The sequence below is a fragment of the Capra hircus genome, chromosome 14 (assembly GCF_001704415.2).
Source record: "Capra hircus breed San Clemente chromosome 14, ASM170441v1, whole genome shotgun sequence".
Classification (NCBI taxonomy): Eukaryota; Metazoa; Chordata; class Mammalia; order Artiodactyla; family Bovidae; genus Capra; species Capra hircus.
The window spans coordinates 4,459,578-4,472,107 of record NC_030821.1 but is presented as its reverse complement, the minus strand read 5'-3'; the positions used below and the strand labels follow the sequence as shown (position 1 = coordinate 4,472,107).

The window sequence follows — 12,530 nt, the reverse complement described above, 5'->3', positions numbered from 1 at the left end:
ACTTCCTAGACACATAGTTTCATTTCTTTTGAATGCTTAGGAGTTGAGCTGCTGCCTCCGTTATGTCTAGTTTTATAAGAAATTCCCAGACATTCTGATATTCTAGATACATTGCATCGTATCTGCCTAAGCACGTTGGACAGTTTCAGCACTCTGCATCTTTGCCAACATGCCAACATTTGATCCTACCAGTCAATTTTGGCCATTCTGGGGGAGGGCGTTTCATTTTACTTTACTGTTGGCTTAATTTTTATTTTCACGAATACTAATGGGTTTGAGTGAATTCTTACGTGTCTCTGTCTTTGGTTAAGACTCTACTCATCTTTCTTCATGTACTGTGTGCTCTACCTCACGGTCCTCAACCCTGGCTACACGTTAAACTATCTTTGGCCTTTTGCTTGGGCCCCACCCCCCGAGTTTAATCTGATTTAGTTGTTACAGCCTCAGCCTCCTGTCACTGGGATTTATAAAGAGGTACTCTTTGTAATTCTATGTGCACCTGGATTTGTAAACTCTGTTGCTGTAGTCCAGTGAATTTCAAACTATAAGTAACAGAGTCACCTAGAGGGCTTGTTAATACACACATTGCCGAGCTTCACCTCAGAGTTTCTGATTCAGGGAGTCTGAGTTGGAGTCTGAGAATATGCTTTCCTGGACATCTGCCTTTCTGAAACATTTCCACATGATATGGTGCTGCGGGTCCTGGGATCACCCACTGAGAACCACATCCCAAGAGACACTAAAGTCAAGCCTTTCCTCTTGGTATTTTCTGTTGGTAACGCCATCTAAGCCTTTGTTTTCCTTGTACAAGCTTTTTCTTTAAGAACCAAACCCCAAATGTGTCTCAGCCTTGGCGATGTCTGCCCAGATTCATTTGCTCTGTCATTTCACTTCCCATACACTACTGTCCTGATGCATGGGATAACTGCATTTGTCGCACTGCTTTGCTAATATCTGTTTATTTTTTCTGGTTACAGCAGGTTCCTCTCCTACCCAGTGAGTGCTCTATGGACTCAGAAGCCACTGTGCCATGTTTTTTGACTCTTCAGCAACTAACAATATCTGGTACATTACTGAGTTTCCATTATTTCATTGAAAAATTTCTTGGTTCTTTTAATGAATGAGTGGCTGGATGACCACAGAAAATGTGATATATAAGGCTTCTCACAGGCTTGAATTCTTCAAAACCACAACTGACCATCTTTTAAATTAAATTGGTGGCCAGATCACATGAGCCAGAGAAAAATTCTATAACAAAAACTAAAATAAAGGCCGTATGTCACTGTAGGCTACAGTTAGCATTATCTTTTTTTTTTTAAGTTATTAAAGGACTTGAAAAGGAATTCTTTTGAATTGAATAAGGCAGAAAGTACAAATCAAAGAAAAATTTTACAAGATGAAAACAAAGTATAATCCTCTCAGAATATTACATTTGTTTCCTGAAGGCTTTCTTATCAAAAAAGAAGTGCTTTCAAACAAATTTGACTCTCTAGAGACTTTAAAGACACAAACTTTCATATGAAAGACTATGTTGCTAGAAATTCTATAATATTTTATTGAAAGCTTTATTTGCAAAATGAGATGGCAACTATAATATTAATAATGATAACAGCTGCAATTCACTTCTTAAATTATGTTGCAGACTTTGTTACGTGCACTTCATGAATTATCTCATTTAATCCTTCAGTTCTGTTCAGTTCAGTTCAGAGCTTACTAGAGCCTTATGTTGTTCAGTTGCTAAGTCCAGTGTGACTCTTTGAGACCCCATGGACTGCAGCACAATAGGCTTCCCTGTCCATCATCTCCCTAACTTTGCTTAAACTCATGTCCATCGAGTCGGTGATGTCATCCAACCATCTCATCCTCTATCGTACCCTTCTCCTTCCGCCTTCAACCTTTCCCAGTATGAGGGTCTTTTCTAATGAGTCACTTCTTCGCATCAAGTGGCCAAAGTATTGGAGCTTCAGCATCAGTCCTTCCAATGGATATTCAGGGTTGAATTCCTTTAGGATGGACTGGTTTGCTCTCCTTGCCTTATTTTGTTCAGTCATGTCTGACTCTCAGCAACTCTATGGACTGCAACATGCAAGGCTCCCCGTTCTTCACCATCTCCCAGAGCTTGCTCAAAGTCCATTGAGTCGGTGATGCCATCCTACCATCCCATCATCTGCCGCCCCCTTCTCCTCCTGCCCTTGCCTTATGAGGGGGTGTTATTCCACTTTCATAGGTAACAATGAAAAGAAGTTAAAAGAACTTAAATAGTGTATTGAAGGCCAGTATTCAGAACTATTTCTATGGAGAGTTGCCAGGTAAATTACAGGAAGCTCAGCTGAATTTGAATTTCAGATAAATGGTACTTCTTTTGTTACAACTATATCTCATGGAATATTGGGAACATGATAATATTAGAAAACTATTCATTGTTTATCTGAAATTAAAAATTAACTGGTATCCTGTTTTTATTCACTCAATCTGAACAACCTACTTCTATCTCACTCCAGGAAAATTTGCATCAGACCGCTAGGTTACATGCACCTTAATTCTCTCTTACTTACCTACAGGTAATTCTTGATTTACTTACATGAAATTGTGGCATAAACTTCAAACATTTAACACAGCCTCAAGAACCATGAACGATGTGGATTCCATTTTGCGTATCTCCACGATCAGGGGCACCCCACATGCGCTGTGGGGCAGGAGCTGGGCCAGGTGTGCGTCTGGGGTGAGTTGCCTGCTGCAGGCTGAGTGGGGAGAGCTCAGAGCAGACCAGAGCTCTGACTAAGGCTCGGAGAGCAACGTGAGGGGGACGAGGGTGGAAGGGGAGGAGCAGGGAGCCGCAGCAAACATTCAGGCAGCCACTCGAGAGGCTGCTTTCCATGACCTCTCGACCCTCAAAGGTTTCACGGGCTCAGGCTTCAAGCTCTGGGTGGTAACGTCCACCGGGGAGCGGGAGAGAGGGCTATGGTTCCCCCAGTTTGAGTCTTGAGTCTGGTGCGGCTTCAGGCGGAGGCCTGAGGGGCTCCGGATCCGGGCGCGCCGTGTGGGTGTTGCATCTTTGGGGCGGATGAGGCAGCCCTGCTGGCAGAGAGCCATATTCTGTCACAAAGGCAGCAGCAGAGGCTGCGGCAAGGCTGTGCTCTCAGGGGAGGGCAGGCGGCAGGAGACGCTCCCGCACGCGGGGTCCCGGAAACAACCGGAGACGCTGGGCGGGGGGCGGCGAGGTCCTGCAGCCCTGCGAGGGTTCCTATGATGCTGTTAGACTTCATTGTTAACTTAACCGGCATCTAATTTGCACCTAGATAGGCGTGGAAGCATTCAAGGTCACCAGATTAAATGAATGAAGTTGAACACACAGGCAAAATACAAATGCCCTACAACGGAACTGCGAGCACGCAGCAGACTTTTCACAGGGAGCTCTGGGCTGCGAAAGACATGGATGGCCAGCTTGTCCAAACTCACGAAGGCCCGAACTGCTTCTGTCACACTGAGGACAGAATTCCGTTTTTAACAACCCAGCCATCTAGCCTTCTGGGGAAAATGAAAGTGTACCCTAATGGTCTAAGCAGAGCTCTTCAGCTAAAATAAAAATGATTGAAATCAAAGCGAAGTGAAGAAGTGAAGTGAAGTCACTCAGTCGCGTCCGACTCTTCGCGACCCCATGGACGGTAACCTACCAGGCTCCTCTGTCCATGGGATTCTCCAGGCGAGAATGCTGGAGTGGGTTGCCATTTCCTTCTCGTTGATTGAAATCAAGGGAGATGCCAAACAGACTAGTGTGAGATTGACTCTGAGGAACATTTATTACAGAAAGGGCAGAGGAAGAGGCTGGATCCCAAGGTGGGATGCCAGAGCAGAAATATCAGCCTAGCATACCCTTTACCGCCGATCAAAGGCTTCAGTGAAGTCGTTCAGTAGTGTCCGACTCTTTGTGACCCCATGGACTGTAGCCTACCAGGCTCCTCTGTCCATGGGATTCTCCAGGCAATAGTCCTGGAGTGTAATTGCCATTTCCTTCTCCAGGGGATCTTCCTGACCCAGGGACCGAACCCGGGTCTCCCACATTGTAGACAGACACTTCACCGTCTGAGCCAATATTTCCCGGGAGCAGTGCGGGTCACGTAGCTGTCACGGCCCTGGCCCTTTGTACCGCAGAAGCAGGTCATGCGTGCTGTACGCATGCACCAGGGCTGGTCATTCTATCCCTGACTCCTTCCAAATTATGGGTGGAAACTTACTTTCTATCCTTATTATCTGTGGCAGGAGGATTGGGAAGATAGCCTACGATGGCACGCCAGAGGTTGAGATGAAGGTCTTGAATACAGACTCAAAGCAAAAGGCTGAGTAAACACTTTCTTGCTCCCTTGTGATACATACCACTAACTAACCCACTTGGCACCACCTTGGGGAATGCGCCTCCCAAATTCCTGCCTGCCCTCTAGCTAGTGTTTAGTGCAAATGACAATATTAAAAAGAGACTGCAGCACGGAGGATATGCGGGAGCATTCAGGTGAAGGATTTAATTAGGACAGAAACAGAAAGCTTCAAAAAGAAGGAAAGGTTTTCAGTCCACTTCATAAAGAAAGAACATGAATATTGATTAAAATGCTTTATGCATTCCAGTTTTTCAATGGTATATCAGAATGCCTGCTTTGAGTTCTCTTCAATTACAGCACCGGATTTGCGGTCCACACCTTCCCAAGTGTGCACAGAAATTCAATAGCTTGTAAGCCCAGGTGACTCTCTGCTTAGTTGAATATTTTGTTAAATGCTGAAAGATGTACTGTAATGTAGTACTCAACTTGCATACCTAAGAATGAGACTCGCCAGCTAGGTAATTCTACTGTGGATTCTTACTAGATCTGCCTGATTTGACTGCATGTACTCAGCAGGAGTAATTACAAGAATTCAAAAGAGCTCAAATTCGCTAATGCATTTAAATGTGTGCACTGTCTACAGTTTCCTTTGGGATTTGATGTCACTCTGTCATTTCAAACCTCAGACTGATAAAAATACAGATTCCTGAACTCTGCCCCAGATAGTCTATATTAGCATTTTAAGAAGCACCTTAGGCCTCTGGATATAAGTTGACCAAAAACTTTGCTTTGGAAAACACTCATCAGACTCTCAACATCTCCTGAATGTAGCTGACAGCTTGTGATTCCCTTGGATGGACACAGTCGCCTTTCTCATCCGTCTTTTCTCATGCACCCGGGAGATTTCATTTGCCCTTTTAAACTGGCAGGGCACAAATCGACTCTCAATATTCAGTGGAAGGACTGATGCTGAAGCTGAAACTCCAATACTTCGGCCACCTGATGCGAAGAGCTGACTCACTGGAAAGGACCCTGATGCTGGGAAAGATTGAAGGCAAGAGGAGAAGGGGATGACAGCGGATGAGATGGTTGGATGGCATCACCGACTCAACGGACATGAGTTTGAGCAAGCTCCAGGAGACAGTGAAGGACAGGGAAGCCTGGCGTGCTGCAGTCCCTGGGTGGCAAAGAATCGGACACAACTTAGCGACTGAACAGCAACAAAGCCCTCACTTCTCTATAGAATTTCCATTCGGCACAGATTACTACTTTATGGATGATGTCATTTTATATGAAAGGGGATTACAACTCTGCTGGATATGGAAAAAGTAAGAGTTTGAAAGGCAAGTATTTTATTTGTGAAGTTTGTAGTCGTTTTACAAAAATATCTACTTTGCTATCTGTCCATCCATGCTCCTACCCCCCGCATAATAGGAAACATTTAATGTATTTTGGACATTAAATATACTTTCCCTAAAATGATCTGAAAACAATGAAGGGTGATTTGAATATTCTTTCTGCATGTTAGCAGGTGCTGCTCCTTAACTCAGCATCCTTTGAGGTAAATTTCTACTATCTCTTCTGCCAGGAGCCTTTGTTGACTCCCAGGGAAGTGTGATTCCCCAGCTGTAGATTGCATCTTCCATATGGGTCTTATCATGATATATTGTTAGTATGTTTTTCCTGCAGCCTTTATCCTCAGTTAATTCACAGCCTTCTTGAGGGAAAAAAAGTATGATTTCCTTCATTATTCCCATAGCAAAAATCTCATTAGTGGTCAATCAATAAATATTTGCTAATGGATTTATTCAGAAATGAGTATGGTAGCAGTTTGATAATTGTATGCACAATGTATCAATCTAGAGTTCAATTTATAACATAGTCAAACCTTAACTTACAGGCACTAATGAAATATATGGGCATAGATTATTGTAGAGTCAAAGATTTTAGCCTTGGCTGACTTCTCATAAATTATCAAGTCCAAGTCTAATACTTTTACATAAGGAGATCAGTCTTCTCTAGGCACTAAGCTACTGGAGTAAAAGAACCATTGACTTAAATATTTCATTTTACAAAAAAGCGATAATTTTAGTTTCTGTACAGCTTTTGTAGCACCTGGTTCACACACAACAGCCCCCTAAATGCAGACTGAATGGATTGCTTAATGGAAACGGAACCCACTAACTGGATATTTAGATCCAGACGATGCACAGAGCCAGTGTTCATGCCGTCAGCTTTTCACAAGCTCTGCAAGGGGCGCCACCACTTACGGCTACTCCTCGAACACATTTTGCCGGATCTCCCTTGCTTATTGTACAGGATACAAGTCTTATCTCCCATTCTTTTTAGATTTTCTCTGAGCAGCTGCCTAAGCACATGGATATCAACTCTTCTTTTTAGTTACAACTGTAGGCACTAAAACCCTAATTATTGATAGACTGCATTCTTGCTGAATCTGTAATCATATCTGCCCTTCAAAAAGAGAACATATGGGTCTTTCCTTTCCAGGAACCAAGGATGACTCAGATCATGTGGTCAGGAAAAGAGAGAACAGTAGAACAGGGAATTTTCTCTTGGCCAGTTCCTAGGAGTGACTCCGCAGTCTCCATTTAGACCACAGGGACTGAATTTACTCAATGCTCACTCATTATTTTCCAAGTCTTAGGAACAAAAGGATATACTGGAGATAGTGTCCTTATCTCCCATTAGCTAAATCCCCCAGTTATAAAGCAGAGGTTGAGGGAGGAAAAACCTGAGAACCTCCAGCAGCAAGAGTTCTAATCAGTTACTTCTTGAGCATTTAGAGCATAAACCGAATACCATGGTTTGACTTTGTTCCCCTGGCTGCATGCTAAACCCTTGACCTTCAGGAACGGTGTTCCTGGAACACAGATTCACTCAGAGGAAAGATCAAACAGAATCGACTTTAGAAATTTTCAATCTAACTTTGCTATTTGCAAATAAGAAAGTTGAGAGAGAAGTTGCAATGAGGGTGAATGGGCTGGATCAGACAGTGACAAGTCTGGGGCCAGAATGGGCCTTGCTATCTTTTTCATGACAGCTGGCATTGTCTAACTCTTAATCCTAGCTGATCCTCGGAGTGATCTCATGCATGTGTGGACGAACCATCTTGCATCCGAGCCTCTCGCTCTCCTGAATTCTTCCTGATTCAGGGACTTTTCCTCTGATCCCACTTCCATCAGCCCCTCCCATGGATTTTCTCATCATCTGTCAACACCTCTGAACTAGCTCAGTCTCTGAGGACAGCCATCACTTTTCTCTTGTTTATTTCCTCCTCTTTCCTCTCGTCCTTCACAGTATAGGGGCTTCTATTCACTCTATGCCTCTGCTTTCTCCTTCTCAGTCCCCGGCTCTGTTCCCTGACTTCCCTGCTTGGGTTCAATTCCACGATTTCTCTAGTCAACCACTCTTTTTTACTTATGTCCTCAACTCTATTTATTGGTTGTGTTTAATTTATTTGACAACAATCCAACTGATAAAATCTGATGGAGAGAACCCCACAGCTGTGCTGGCTGATGCCTCCATAACAACAGTTCTCGAAGAGCTCCCCAGACTGCCAGCAGCAGCACAATGTGGGAATCTGTTAGAAATGTGAATTCTCAGACACACTCAGCGTACTGAATCAGAGATGCTTGGAACGGGACACTGCAATCTGCATTTTTAACCATCTGGAATGGGAGTTAACAGGCTCCAGGTACTTCTGATCTACCTTAAAGTTTGCAAAATTAGAGAAGTACGCTAATTCTTGGTCTTTAACCTTAGCTAGCTATGAACATTAACCATCAATCTTTATATATTTTCAAATTAGTGGTCTTCTATGCTTTTCATATTAGCTTCTTCAAATCTTCTCAATTCTCCTCAAATCTATGATAATGCCCATCTCTCCTCACTCCGTGGAAACATTGACAGGCCTTATTTTCTTGGTCTCTAAGATCACTGTGGATGGTGGCTGCAGCCACAAAATTCAAAGACGCTTGCTCCTTGAAAGAAAAGCTATGGCCAACCTAGACAGCATATTAATAAGCAGAGACATCACTTTGCCAACAAAATTCCATATAGTCAAAGCTATGTTTTTTGCAGTAGTCACATATGGATGTGAGAGTTGGACCATAAGGAAGCCTGAGCACCAAATAATTGATGCTTTTAAATTGTGTACTGGAGAAGACTTTTGAAAGTCTCTTGGACAGCAAAGAGATCAAACCAGTCAATTCTAAAAGAACTGAACCCTGAATATTCATCAGAAGGACCGAAGCTGAAGCTGAAGCTCCAATACTTTGGCCACCTGATGTGAAGAGCCGACTCATTTGAAAAGACCCTGATGCTGGGAAAGATTGAGATCAGGAGGAGAAGGGGACACAAGAGGATGAAACGATTGAATGGCATCACTGACTTGATGGACATGAGTTTGAGCACAGTCAGGGAGATAGTGAAGGTCAGGGAAGCCCAGCGTGCTGCAGTCCATGGGATCACGGAGTTGGATGCAATTTAGCGACTGAACAACAACTCACGCTTCAGAGATTATCACCCTCTGACTTATAGTTCGTGCTTGAACTCCCTTAAGGACCTGCCACCACATCCTCAGACTTAATACAGTTTGCTGCAATGAAACAGTGTTCCTCTTCATGTCGAAGGTCAGCCTATACGTACATCTACATCCTAGACTCCTTTCCTATCAGCACCAGGGACTTTCTCCATTTTTCCTCACCAAGTTCTCTCTCTCTCTCTCCTGGCCTCTTCCACCCAACTTCATCATAATTTAAATTCACACACTTGGGGATTTTGATTTGAAATATGATAAAAAGCACTGTAGATGTTTAAGCCAAGGGGCAGCATTGTCTGGGTTACAGTTTAAAATGACTTTTATCCTTCTTGTGCAGAGAATGGATTGCATGGGCTGAAGCAAAAAGATCAGTTCAGCTGTACTGGAGATGTAACTAGCTCTGGGCTACGATTTGGAGGTAGAATTAATGGGGATAGGTGGAACAAATCAGAAGTAATCTCAGTCTTTTTGGTTTTTAACAGCTGTGTGGATGATGATGCTATTTATGAGAATGAGGAAGACTGGAAAGCAATAAGATGGCTGGAAAAATCAAGAATGTTTCTGGCATGTTAAGTTTCAACTGCTTATTGAACAGCTCTACTTGAGTCTAGAATTCCAGGAAGAGATAAGAAGTAGAAATGTAGATTTAGAAATCTTTGGCCTATAAATAATACTTAAAGCTCTGGTATTTGATGAAATTCCATTGGTAAAGTGTGTAGAGAGAGACAGTGACCCACGACAAAGCCCTGGCTACTTCAGTATTTAAAGTGGGGATGTGGAGGGCAAATTTCTAGCACAGCTGGGTGAGAATGAGCAATTGGTATTCTGAGAAATTCTCCTAAGCAGTTTCCAGCCAAATCCCACTGAGGGGTAAATTAAGAACAGAGAGGCAACCATTAGTAATGACGTCACGGAAGCGTCCTGCGACCTCAAGAGCGGTCACACTGAGAGAGCGACAAAAGCCGGATGGGAGTGGGCTGAGGGACTTGTGCTGGTGGGTTAAAGTCCTGCCTGAGGAGAAGCAGGGAAACTCGCCAGCCTTTCATTCTAGTCCCTGCTCAACAGATTCCAGAAATGAAAACAGTCCTAAAAATAGGTACTTAAACCCTTCAAACTGAGGCAGACTTTGGTAGAAATAAGAATGGTTGTTAAAGGCTCCTATCTCAAAAGCTTAAATAAAGGTACCATGCAATTTAAACAGATTTGGAATGTTAAAAAATCAATACAGAATTCCATAGATGAAACAAAGTGTAGTTACCATGCTAAAAATCAGCCACAGCAAAATTACCGCAGTAACAGTGGGTATTCAGACAGATTGGAGTCTGGTATTACCTAGGGGTAAGTCAAGTTTAATATAACCAGTCCATTATATTTGAGAGTTGGCAGCACACACACAGACACACACACACACACACACACACACACACACACTTGCCTTCTCATCATTTGTATTAGTCAGTCCCTTAAAGATAGCATATTTAATTTCATGGCTGATAAAATATGAGAAATAGCATCCTCATCAGCATATATTTACCAATATTACCAGCATATATTTCCCTGGTGTGTTTATACAGGAAAGAACATCTGGAAATGAGCAGTATAGTTATTACAACATTGGGAAAATGAAACATGTAAAGAATCAGGTCTTAAATCTACAGCTCATAAGAGCTGGTCGTCAAGCCGCACAGACACTGAGGACGATAAACTGGCCTCACGCTAAAGGGCAGCCTTAGTGAACGGAGTGTACAGGGCTGCTGACCATGTAGCTAATATAGGCATCATCAGCGAGTGACCCTGTTAACTGGGAGGGGGCCGTGCGTCTCCCAGTAGATGGCGTTTATTGCCAGGATATCATACCCACGTACAGCTCATGCGTGATGGCTCAAACGCAAGATTCCTGTTGTGATGAAGCACTTGAGAAAGAGAACTTTTCATCTGAGACTGCGAATATACCCAGTTCTAACCTATCATGCTCTTGATCATTCATTTATTCCCTCATATTTTAAATTAGCAACAGTATATTGAGCACTTATTATGGGCAGAGCACTGTCCACGTTTGCCTTAAGCGGGCGCCCAGGAGGAAGAAACAGGCCCGGGAGAATTCACCTCTATCTTAGAACGAGCGGGTTGCGGACATGCCGGCACTGTTTCCTACCAGCTCGTGAGCGCCGTCCTCGTCGAAGTCCTCCTCCACGCCGTCGGTCAGCTCCTCCCCGTCGGCGTCGGGCGCTCCCTCTGCGGGCTCCTCCGCGGAGTGGTCCGCGTTCTCCGACACACACTCGTCCTGGATCAGCTCTAGACTCGCTTCCAGCTGCTTCTTCTGAGCTTCTGGAGGAGGGGGAGAAAGCAAACGACTGCTACCTTGGGGTGCTCACGAGCCATTGGATAAACCATGAAAAAGCAGCCTAGGAAGGGTCAATTCTGTACTATGAAGGGTGTGAGAAAGACAAAGTCATGTTAAGCTCCAATTAATTCAGTTGCGTAAACTATTTCATATATAGGCATGTGGCTACGTGTAAGCATATTATGTGTTACAGAATTAGAAAAGTTTGGGGAATCCAGAGGGTCTGTGTATACAAAGAAACAAAGATTTACGTAAACAGATGAATCTTTCTGGCTACACATAGTCCTTTCTGATAAGGACATTTTCTCTGAGGAGAAAATACAGCAACAAAAAAGGGGGAAATCAGACAAAACATAGAACTTGTTCACTCAAGGAAGGAGAGCTTATCATTGATAAGTTCAAACCCAAGTGAAAAAGAGGGGAAAAGTGCAAAGGCAGGTATGTTGACTGTCAGACAGCACGTCCATGTGACCAATCCTTTGATATTTTATTCTAAATTTTGTTGGTAGATGTGATTAACTGCAATGGTTAAAATTCTGAGGGGTTGGAGAGCTGGGTTCAAGGTCGAGCTTCATCACTTACCAGCTTTGTGATTCTTAAATGATCAACCCTCCTTATGCCTCCGTTTTCTCACCCACACAGTAGGGATAGATACCGCTTCAAGTAGTGAATCCAAGTGCTTAGTAGAGTGATTTGCGAATAATAAGTGCTCAACAAATGAAGCTACATTCTACATAAATAGAACTCTTTCTAATACCAGGGTGTGCACGTTCCATTAACAGAAGTTTGCCCAAGTGGGAACTATGCAGACAGCAAAATGATCATTTTCCCTAGTGGCTGGTTTTCATCTTTTGTGAAAATATCAAGACGCATCGAGTACTGAATAAATGAGACCTTTCTTAGGTACTTCCTTCTTTTATTTCCATGTGCACATAATTATCCCTAAAACTGGCTGCTTTTCACTTGTTTTGACTATTATTATTTGATCAGATGGTTACCCCAATATTTGTTTTGAGTTTTAAAAGATGTTACATTTTGAGTGGGTTTATATTTTATAGCAGTAAGGATAGTTTATAGGGCCAAAATATTTTGGGGGTATTCATTCCTGGACTCTTTCATAATATGGGTTAAAAAAGAAATACACATTGTCATATACATTTTGACTCAGAACAAATCTTTGCAAATATGTAAATCAACAAATGGATAAACATTATGTACAAATAAGCAGAGATCTTCCTCTATAAATAATTTAAAATTTCAATAATAGTTACTTATGAAATATGGGTGTAATGTCAAGGAGATATCGTGGGTT

General features: G+C 42.9%; 1 protein-coding gene across 4 annotated transcripts in view; it reads right to left on the bottom strand.

Annotated features, from left to right (window-relative positions):
- The window catches only part of RALYL (RALY RNA binding protein-like), an 817,853-nt gene that overhangs the window by 26,159 nt on the left and 779,164 nt on the right, over positions 1–12,530 (bottom strand). For 3 of the 4 annotated variants that reach the window (XM_013969344.2, XM_018058166.1, XM_018058167.1), the window contains exon 8: positions 10,981–11,202. In XM_013969344.2, coding sequence (XP_013824798.1) covers positions 10,988–11,202 — 215 coding nt within the window. In that variant the 3' untranslated portion in view covers positions 10,981–10,987. The remainder of the gene's footprint in view (positions 1–10,980; positions 11,203–12,530) is intronic. The other variant, XM_005689272.2, reaches the window with a different exon arrangement.